The sequence below is a fragment of the Mobula hypostoma genome, chromosome 20 (genome assembly GCF_963921235.1).
Source record: "Mobula hypostoma chromosome 20, sMobHyp1.1, whole genome shotgun sequence".
In the NCBI taxonomy this organism is placed as follows: Eukaryota; Metazoa; Chordata; class Chondrichthyes; order Myliobatiformes; family Myliobatidae; genus Mobula; species Mobula hypostoma.
The window spans coordinates 46,920,017-46,931,252 of NC_086116.1; the positions used below are offsets into that span (position 1 = coordinate 46,920,017).

Here is an 11,236-nt window from a genome sequence, read left to right on the forward strand (position 1 = left end):
TTGGACCAAAAAAAAACAGCATTGGCAGTCCCCTGTATCTCCATGTATGATCTTAGAGCTTTGAAAATATTTTGTGTAGCTGTGCTCCCACACAGACACGTGCTAATGAATTTAGTGGCTGATGGTACAATATTCTGTTTTATTGTCCTTTGGGAGTCTGAGTCCACATAAAGTTTTTGTAAAGCATATTCTGAGCCTTCAGGATTTACAACAAACGTACATAAAGCTCTAACTTTATTTCTCTAGTCTGTACTTTATGCATTATCTCTGTCATATCTTTATTTTTGTAATTCCCTTTAGAATGATACGCCATAAATTCTAGGTATCATTATATTTTTCCAATTATCGTATGAATTGATCAATGTTTAAATGAATATTTATCAAATACTCAGCTGAAGGCTTATTTAATGGTATCCACTTTAATGATTAACTTGTTGTTGTTATGCTCTGCAGTCTTTAAACCCTTCCTATTCCACATAATCTCATGTTTCTAATCACTGACACATGTTGTGAAATCTGTTGCTTTATGGCAGCAGTACTGTGCAAGACATAAAAATCACGCCAAGTCACAGAAGTACAAGGGAGGGAAAACAAAGTCATGTTCATGGGTTCATGCACTATTCAGAAATCTGATGGCAGAGGGTAAGAAGCTGTTCTATAAACTTTGAGTGTGGGTCTTCAGGCCTCTTCCCCAATAGTAGCAACGTGAAGAGGGCATCTCCTGGATGGTAAGAACCTCTTGAAGATTTCCTTCATGAGCGACTTCCATCCATTTCAAGAGGCTTGTGATATCAATAGAACCTCAGTAATACGAGTGATGATGAGTAAGAATCACTGTCTGGTATTCACACTTGACATTTCTTATATGTTACAAAAGTAGTAAAGCATGTCTTGGATATGTTATATGACATCCTTACTGTTCAGATCCTATCAGCTAACTCATTGAATAGATTAAGAAAAATAGCTCTGATGTTAAAATTGATTATATGGAAACATAGAAAATCTACAGTACAATACAGGCCCTTCGGCCCACAATGCTGTGATGAACATGTACTTACTTTAGAAATTATCTACGGTTACCCATAGCTCTCTACTTTTCTAAGCTCCATGTGCCTATGCAGGAGTCTCTTAAAAGACCCTGTCGCATCCGCTTCCACCACCGTCTCCGGCAGCCCATTCCACGCACTCACCACTCTCTGCATAAAAAAACTTACCTCTGACTTCTCCTCTGTACCTACTTCCAAGCACCTTTAAACTATGCCCTCTCGTGTTAGTTATTTCAGCCCTGGGAAAAAGCCATTGACCATCCACACGATCAATGCCTCTCATCATCTTATACACCTCTATCAGGTCACCTCTCATCCTCCAATGCTCCAAGGAGGAAAGACCAAGTTCACTCAACCTATTCTCATAAAACATGCTCTCCAATCCAGGCAACATCCTTGTAAATCTCCTCTGCATCCTTTCTATGGTTTCCAAATATAATTATTAAATTATATTCAATTGGACATTTCCAGGAAACGATGTTACACCTAACTGGGTGGTGAGGGTCCTTAATAATGGATGCCCCCTTCTTTAGGTACCACCTCTTGAAGATGTCCTCAAAAGCAGGGAGATGTGTACCTGGGATGGAATTGACTGAGTCCAAAACCCTTCAAAGCCTTTTGTGATCTTGCGTATTGTAGACTCCTTACTAGGGTGTGATGGAACCAATTAGAATGCTCTCAACCCATGTTATATCAGTTTAAACCTCCTCAAAGTCCCAATGCATCAATATGCTGGGCCCAGGTAGTTAGATTCTCTGAGAGGCTGACGCTCAGGAATTTGAAGCTTCTCAGCATTGTTCAAGTACACAATCAGATAAGTAATCAGACGGTCTCATTTAGAGACTCGAGAGCCCACAGGTACTGGAGCAAGGAACAAAATGCTGGAGGAACTCAGCAGATTGAACGGTATCTATACGGGGAAAGGAATTGTTGTCGCTTTGCATCGAGCCCTGCATTCTCAGTTATTGGATAGTGAGGAGTAAGTGTTATTCAGACCAGAGCTCCGGAGAGAATTAATCTAGTCTTCAAAACTGTGTCACAGACTCTCCTCTAACTACCTGGTTGCAGATTTAATATGACTCACAGCTGAAAAATGTCACCACAGTGCTACTCAATCCTACAGCATAATTTTGTGCAGTCGCCTCTGCAATACAGCTTGAACTCACAACTTTCCCACCATCGGCCACCGAGCCGACCAAATCCCTGAATATATAAGGGGATTGATAGATTGTTGGGCGCAAAGGGTATTTAAAGTTATACAGAGAGAGCGTCAATGCAGTATAACGACAAAGGATCTGTCATTATCATAGTGAACTCTTTTCCTCTGCTGCTGATGTCCTGCAGACAGTTCCGCCCCGCAAAATGGTGCGGGGCCCTTTAATCACGGGCACTTCCGCTCCGCAAAATGGAGCGGAAGTTGGCGGAATGGCGGGCGCAGCAGGCGGCGGCGGCGGAGAAGAAACCGTCGGCCGTGAGCGAGCGCCGGGAGGGCGGCGGCGGTGTTTTCAGCGGTCTGTGGCGCAGACTGCGGCCCGGGAGGGCTGAGGGAGAGCCGCGGGAGTCGCACCGAGACCCGCCGGTGAAGGCGGCCGCGGTCCCGGGCCTGGAAGCTGAGGGCAGCAGCTCCCCCACTGAGGCCGCGGGTCGTGTCAGATCCCCGGCGTCCGGAGAGGTGTGGGAGCAGTCCCGATGCGTAGCCCGGGTAGGTCGGGGTGGTGGGAGGGGGAATGTCACAGGGAAGTCCGGTTTCAAACTGTCTCAGTGTGGAAGGGTATGGGAGGTTGCTGGAGTCTCAGATGTGTGGGGTATCTAGGGGGTAACCAAGATAGTAGAAACGCCGGAGGTGGGTTCTGCGGCTGGAATAGGTTAAGAAAAAAACAATTGAGCCTAAGGGTTTTATTTTGAAGCACATCAGGAAAGTTTTTCGACCATTCATGACTTTCTTGACTAGTTTTCTTTCTCGTTACAAATTCATGTTCCAAATATGTGTGACCTGCACCGTGTATTTATTGCTGCAACTTCAGGAAACAGACTTAGGAAAAATAAACCTCATAAATTCTCTCTTAAATGCGCTTTCTCTCTTTTTTTGTCAATTGTTTTAATTAGGTGTTGTTTGAAACCGGACGGTACAATATCCCCCTCCCCGAACTTGCTAGATCAAATTTCCTTTGAACATTTTTTCTGCTTTGAGGAGCATTCTTGGATTCTCCTCCAGAGAAACCAAAATTCCAGATATCATTTATTTATTTAGAGATACAGTACAGCGCAGAAAAGGCCCTTCCAGCTGCACCTCCAGCAACCGCTGATTTAAACTGAGACTAATTACAGAACAGTTTTCAAGGACCAATTAACCTAATGTCCGGTACATCTTTGGACTGTGGGAGGAAACTGGAGCACCTGGAGGAAATCCATGCATTCACAAGGAGGACTTACAAACTGTGTAGAGACACTGCCAGGATTGAACTCTGAACCCCAGCTCCCCAAGCTATGATAGCGTTGCACTAACTGCCATGCTACCCATGGAGCGACCAAGCCATCTCTTTGCCTTCTCAAACGAGAGAAGATCCTCAGATGCTGGAAGTCCAAGCAACACACATTAGATGCTGGAGGAACTCAGCAGGCCAGGCAGCATCTATGGAAAAGAGCAGAGTCAACATTTCAGACCAAGACTCTTTATCAGGACTGGAGGGGAAAAAGGATGATGAGTCAGAGTAAGAAAGTTGTGGGGGGGGAGGAAAAACCACAAGGTGATAGGTGAAGCTGGGAGAGGGAGGACTGAAGTAAAGAGCTGAGAAGTTGATTAATGAAAGAGATACAGGGCTGGCAAAGGGGGCATTCTGATAGGAGAGGACGGAAGGCCATGGAAGAAAGAAAAAGGGGAGGAGCACCAGAGGGAGGTGATAGGCAGGTAAGTTGATAAGGAGATAATTACTTACCTTTTAAAGAATGGGATAGATTGGGTATTAAACAATTTCAGGATTTGTTTGATGGAGGGAATCTCTCTTTTGTGCAACTTTCAACGAATACCCACTTTCATATAACCATTTTTTTCAATACTGTACTTACAGATTAGAGATTTAAGATCTCAATTACATACATTTCCTACAAGTCCAGACAAGAATGTAATAGATACAATTTTTAATCTGAAATCCTTTGACAATGGTTCAATATCTTACATTTATGGTCTGCTGTTGGGACTGAAAAAGGCCTCTTTAGATAAAATTAAAGGAGACTGGGAAAAGGATTTACAGATTTTCAAATCTGAGGAGAGCTGGAAGATTATTTTAAAATTGATTAATTCTTCATTATGTGCTCATCATTCTTTATTACAATTCAAAATGGTACATAGAGTTCATATATCTAAAGACAAGCTCTCTTGTTTCTACGCAGATATTTCCCCTTACTGTGATAGATGTACTAATGGAGTGGACACACTAATTCATATGTTTTGGACATGTCCGAGCCTTGAAAAAATTTGGAAAGATGTATTTCAAACTTTTTCTGTACTTTTCAATGTTAGTTTTAACCCCAATCCTTTGACTGCCATGTTTGGTATTGTCGAGGATAGTGCAACAAAATTGAAGCCATCTAATTTGCGGGTATTGGCCTTTATGCCTCTTATGGCCAGGAGGGCGATCTTGCTCAAGTGGAAGGAGCCCACTCATGTTCAATGGCTCTCTGATGTTATGTTATGCCTTGATCTAGAGAAGATTTGTTGTTCAATTTCTAATTCTAAACATGATTTTTTAATATGGGGACCCTTTCTGAGTTACTTTCATAACTTTTGAACTGTTATTAAAGTATGGATCTGAGCCATTATTATTATAATATTATATGGTAAGGTATTTTTTTTCTTTTTTACCAACCAGCTCATTTTGGTAGTGGGGGTAGATTTTTTAAAAATAAAATAGTTATTTAATTTCATAATTCAATCTTTTTTCTACATGATTGATTTGGAATATGGGTTACTGTGATTTAAATGTAATGTAATTTGTATTCCTTGTATCCTTATAAATTTTGTATTTGAATTTATGCAATTTATATAATAATAAAATATTGAAAGAAATAATGAGAGTAGGGAATGCTGAAAGGGTGTGGGGGGGGGGGGAGAGGTGCTTTACCAGCAGTTTGAGAAATCAATGTTCATGACGTCAGGTTGGAGGCTATCCAGACAGAATATAAGGAGTTGTTTCTCCAACCTGAGCATTGTCTCATCGCAACAGTAGAGGAGGCCGTAGACTGACATGTCAGAATGGGAAGTGCAATTAAAATGGGTGACCACTGGGAGATTCTGCTGTACCTTCTCCAATGTTTTGCTGTTCTTGTAAGTGTGATGCCAAGATCTACTGATAAGTTGCAAAATGTTTATTGTAGAATTATCTATTGTAATAAACTTTATGAACTATTCTATCAGTTAACCTTTTCCCCCTTTGAAGATTTGTGGTCCTGTTATTCTCTCTTTGTTTTACCTTTTCCCCTCCCACTCCTAAATGTTTTCCATATTTTCCCTGTAATCTGCAGATTTATGCATCTTAAATTTAAACCTCTTCACAACCACCACAATTGGAGTTGTTGAGGAGCTTCTATCTTCTCCACCCAGAAGAACCAAGGTTGGTTTAAACGGAATGACCAGAGGATTGAGGAGTTAAGATGCTGCAAATGCAATCCATTTCCTGGATAGGAAGCTGCCCCCTACAGTGAGTGAAAATGAACAACTCTAAAAGCATCTGAAATTAAGATCCAGCAGAAAGCGAGCACGAAGTGGAGAAAGTCTGCCACTTGGTGACAACCATGTTAACTGCCATGGCCATCTACAGTCAAATCACCCAAAGCCTCGTCCCACTGAAAGGGAAAATTATCAAGGATGGGGCATCAGTTCTTGCTGAAAGGAACACCCAAAGAGCAGCTGAAGCTCTCTCCTCGACATGAGCAGCCCTGATGTCATAGCAGCTGAACTGTTTTGAATCTTTCCAGTATTGATGACTGGGAAGTCGTCAAAAAGGCCTTCCAACTAAAAAGAACAGCCTCAGGTCCACACTTTAGCTCAGTTGAAATTCTAAAACTTGACAGCAAATAGTTTCACTTATGAATCCATGATCAGAGCATCCCTCCTCTTTACTATGACGTCAACATCAAGATGTTTTTATGAAGACTTTTGCAAGGGCTTGCTTTGTTGCACAGCTTTGAACTCCACAACAGAAACAGAAACATCAACTTTTTGTCTACATTTGTTTCCTTCACTTCCACTAAGAGTGATTTTTCTGCCCCTCTCTACAACTTGGGGATTTCTCTTTCAAGTGGGCTTTAAAATCCTATGTGCATTTTTACAATTATTCTTCATTACAATTACCTCTTGGCATTTCCCATAATCCAAGTAATTTTCTGTTGCTTACTGTGCTTGTGTAATAATCTCTGTAGTGTTTTATTGAATCTTTTCACACTGAAGCTCTGCGTTGGCTTTCTCCCCTTGTCAGAGCATTGCTTGATTTATCTCTTTTGGCTCTGCCTATTGTTTTCCTTGTTGATCTTTGTTTTCACTCCATATGTTATTGCTCTGAAATAACTACTTCCCTGATTGTTTTTGGCATGCTTTTGTTTCTCATCAAACCTATTTAATGTAATGATTAAGTTGTAGTGTTTGTGAAGAAGGCAGCTGTATTAGTTGGGATATATCATAAATTGAATGGGGCCAGATTACTGGGTGCTTTTCAGCTTGCATTCACCCAGATATGTGGATAGTATCCCTTCAACTGACCCTTGGATATGGTGAAAAGGCTTCATGGGGCATGAATTTACCATTATTTCCGATTGCTCTGCCTTTGCCTGCTTTTATAGGCAGCTGAAAAGTCCCACCGGACAGTATTTCACTTTTTACGAGTTTATATTTTAACCAAGTCCTTAATGTCCAACCATGATCAGAGAATGCTGCCTTGTTCATCAGCCAATATAAAATAACAGCAGATTCCATTTAGTCACCTCTTTTTGTAACTTGACTGAAATGGCAATATTAGTATTGAGTTTGGTGATGTGGCTTGACTAATCTTATCCTTTTTTCTCAGCTTATGAATCGCAAAGAACTGAAATATAAATTGAACATTTGAAGTTTCTACATGGCAAACGGAATTGGGTGTTTAGCACAGTTGGTCCCCTCACTATAATCAGCGTTTAATACTGGAAATTCTTTTTCTTTGCAGGAAAAGGAAGAAAATGACCAGAATTCATTTAAGGAAAAATCTGCAGAACAGACAATGGAACCAGATCGTTTTATCTTCATAATTTTGACTGTTCTGAAATTCCTGCTTTGGCTGGTATTACTTGGCCTCTTCATTGAGCTGGAGTTTGGCCTGGTTTATTTTGTCCTCTCAATGTTTTATTGGATTTACGTTGGGACACGGGGGCCATCGGAAAAGGAACAAGGAGAAGTTAGCGCGTACTCTGTGTTCAACCCTGGTTGTAAGGCTATTGAAGGAAGTCTGACAGCAGAACAGTTTGAACGAGAACTTCAGTACCGACCTCTGGCCGGCAGATGAACTTGCTTCCTGGAAAATGGAAGATTTGTTTTTATTGAACCGTAACCAACACAATGTTCTAATGCACTAACACAGTAAAGGTCAACAGTTAGCAAAGTCATCGTACATGTTGTAAATTGCACACATGTAACAGGTATTTAAATAGAGTAAGAGATAAGTTCAACTAAATTCTTTATAAAAACAAGTGTGTGGTGTCATCATTGAATCTAAATCCTGTGTTCCTTATCTGTTGTACTGTCGGAATGCCTTGTACTGCAGAGGTGCAACAAGAAGCCCACGTTAAGGGTAATTTAGTATGGGCAATGAATACTGTCAGTAATGTCCACACCCTGTATAGTAAATAAAACCGCTGAAATTCTGCTGACTACAGACTGAAGATAAATCATGAAGTAATATACATATTCAATCTCAATCACCATATCCCCATTTTCTCTGGGTTTGGGGAGGAGGAAGTCAATTTCCTTGCGAACCTTCCTCTTAATGGAAAGCAGTTTGGGTTATATGAAAAAAGTAAAACAAAATTCTGTCATGTTAATCATGAGTTCATCTTGAGCATTTCATTGTCACCTGATTCTACAAAGCCTATGTATACTTACAATACCAACATTTTCTAAAATCATGTTGGAGATTTGGTTGCAAACAGTATATTTCTGAATGTACTGAAGTTAGCTGAAGAATTAAATAGCATGTGTGATCCTGACTGTTACAAATAACAAATATCAGTGCAAGTCTAGTGCCATTCTTCCTTCTGTCATTCCTCCCAGCAGGATAAAAGTAAAGAAACCTCCACTGGTTGTCATTCTTTGTGGCATTTGTTAGTGTGTGTATCGACCAGTTTCTACAGCAACAGATGTGGATTCGTTTTCATTGTTTTGTACAAAGCATGTTTATTGAAATTTGTCTTAATTCTGAACTGTTCTGCATTTTTCAACACAAGTGCAGAGCCAAGGAACACACATAAAAATTGCTGGTGAACGCAGCAGGCCAGGCAGCATCTATAGGAAGAGGTACAGTTGACATTTCAGGCCTAGACCCTTCGTCAGGACTAACTGAAAGAAGAGCTAGTAAGAGATTTGAAGGTGGGAGGGGGAGGGAGAAATCTGAAATGATAGGAGAAGACAGGAGGGGGAGGGATGGAGCTAAGAGCTGGAAAGGTGATTGGCAAAAGGGATATGAGGATCATGGGATCTAGGGAGAACGAAAGGGGGAAGGGGGAAGCTCAGAGGATGGGCAAGGAGAGATAGTCAGAGGGAGAAAAAGGAGAGAAAAAAATAACGGATGGGGTACGAGGGGGAGGTGGGGCATTAATGGAAGTTAGAGAAGTCAATGTTCATGCCATCAGGTTAGAGGCTACCCAGACGGAATATAAGGTGGTGTTCCTCCAATCTGAGTGTGGCTTCATCTTGACAGTAGAGGAGGCCATGGATAGACATATCATGGGACGTGGAATTAAAATGTGTGGCCACTGGGAGATGCTGCTTTCTCGGGCGGATGGAGCATTGGTGTTCAGCGAAACGGTCTCCGGACCTGCATTGGGTCTAGCCAATATATAGAAGGCTGCATCGGGACCACTGGATGCAGTATATCACCCCAGCTAACTCACAAGTGAAGTATCACCTCACCTGGAAGAACTGTCAGGGGCCTGGAATAGTGGTGAGAGAGGAAGTGTAAGGGCATGTGTAGCACTTGTTCCATTTACAAGGATAAGTGCCAGGAGGGAGATCGGTGGGGAGAGTTGGGGGGGGAGGAATGGACAAGGGAGTCGCGTAGGGAGCGATCCCTGCGGAAAGCGGTTGGGGGGGGGGGCGGTAAGGAAAAATGTGCTTAGTGGCGGGATCCAGGTGGAGGTGGTGGAAGTTACAGAAAATTTTATGTTGGACCCAGAGGCTGGTGGGGTGGTAGGTGAGGACAAGGGGAACCCTATTCCTAGTTGGGTGGCGGGAGGATGGAGTGAGAGCAGATGTGCGTGAAATGGGAGAGATGTGTTTGAGAGCAAAGTTGATGGTAGAGAAAGGGAAGCCCCTTTCTTTAAAAAAAGGAGGACATCTCCTTCGTCCTGGAATGAAAAGCCTCATCCTGAGAGCAGATGCAGCGGAGACAGAGGAATTGCGAGAAGGGGATGGCGTTTTTGCAAGAGACAGGGTGAGAAGAGGAATAGCCGAGATAGCTGTGAGAGTCCGTAGGCTTATAGTAGATATCAGTAGATAAGCTGTCTCCAGAAAGATCAAGAAAGGGGAGGGAGGTGTCAGAAATGGACCAGGTAAACTTGAGGGTAGGGTGAAAGTTGGAGGCAAAGTTAATGAAGTCAACAAGCTCAGCATGCGTGCAGGAAGCAGCGCCAATGCAGTCGTCAATGTAGCAAAGGAAAAGTGGGGGACAGATACCAGTATAGGCTTGAAACACGGATTATTCCACAAAGCCAATAGGCATAGCTGGGACCCATACAGCTGCCCATGGCTACACCTTTAGTTTGGAGGAAGTGGGAGGAGCCAAAGGAGAAATTATTAAGGGTATGTACTAATTCCGCTAGACGGAGCAGAGTGGTGGTAGAGAAGAACTGGTTAGGTCTGGAATCCAAAAAGAAGCGGAGAGCTTTGAGACCTTACTGGTGGGGGATGGAAGTATATAGGGACTGGACATCCATAGTGAAAATTAAGCGGTGGGGGCCAGCGAACCTAAATTCATCGAAAAAAACTCAGAGCCAACTTATGATTTAACATTCAGATGGTTACAATAACACCGGGGTTCTCTAATTAATGGACCAATTTGTGCTGACAGCTGTCAGCCTCAGGTAGTCAGCTTCTGTGCATATTCAGTCATATGTGGAAGTTATAGATTTCTAAAAGGGCATTTGTCTGTCTGCAACTTGGTCTGTCACGGCAACAGAGACGGTACAGTGAATCTGAAACAAGGGACCAATTGCACTTTGGCATCAAATTCTCAAATTTACCTGTAGGAACAGTGTCCATATTTGACTCTTCAGTAAAAGGTTCACTTATTTTATAAAACTATTTTTTAAAGGGAGAGAAAATTCAAAAATGCAAGGTGCAAGGGGACTTGGGAGTCCTTGTGCAGGATTCCCTAATGGTTAATTTGCAGGTTAAGTCAGTGGTGAGGAAAGCAAATGCAATGTTAGCATTATTTTTAAGAGGACCAGAATATAAAAGCAAGGATGTAATGTTGAGGCTCCATAAGGCACTGGTAAGGCCTTACTTTGAGTAATGTGAGCAGTTTTAGACCCCTTGTCAAAGAAAGGATGTGCTGACATTGGAGAGGGTTCAAAGAAGGTTCATGAAAATGATTACGGGTATGAAAAACTTGTCATATGAGGAGCATTTGATGGCTCTGGACCTGTACTCACTGGAATTCAGAAGAATGAGAGGTGATTTCATTGAAACCTATCAAATATTGAAAGGACTCCATAGACTAGATGAGGAGAGGATGTTTCCTATGGTGGGAGAGTCTAGGACCAGAGGGCACAGCCTCAGTAGAGGGGCATCCTTTTAAAACAGGGATGAGGGGGAATTTCTTTAGCCAGAGAGTATGAAATTCATTGCTACAGGTGGTTGTGGAGGACAAGTCATTTAAGGCAGAAGTTGATGGATTTTTCATTGTTCAGAGCATGAAGGGATACAGGGAGAAGGCAGGAGATTGGGACTG

At 42.2% G+C, this 11,236-nt stretch overlaps 1 protein-coding gene across 2 annotated transcripts; it reads left to right on the forward strand.

Annotated features, from left to right (window-relative positions):
* The first annotated feature begins 2,423 nt into the window (after positions 1 to 2,423).
* On the forward strand, positions 2,424 to 8,408 carry saysd1 (SAYSVFN motif domain containing 1). 2 transcript variants are annotated; one of them, XM_063072809.1, is made up of 2 exons: positions 2,424 to 2,718; positions 7,241 to 8,408. In XM_063072809.1, exons 1-2 carry the CDS (start codon positions 2,452 to 2,454, stop codon positions 7,574 to 7,576), a joined length of 603 nt encoding a protein of 200 aa, XP_062928879.1. In that variant the 5' UTR covers positions 2,424 to 2,451; the 3' UTR covers positions 7,577 to 8,408. The 2 variants fall into 2 exon arrangements, with proteins under 2 accessions (XP_062928879.1, XP_062928878.1); XM_063072808.1 differs by having other exon boundaries at positions 2,426 to 2,748; positions 7,241 to 8,388.
* Positions 8,409 to 11,236: the final 2,828 nt, after the last annotated feature.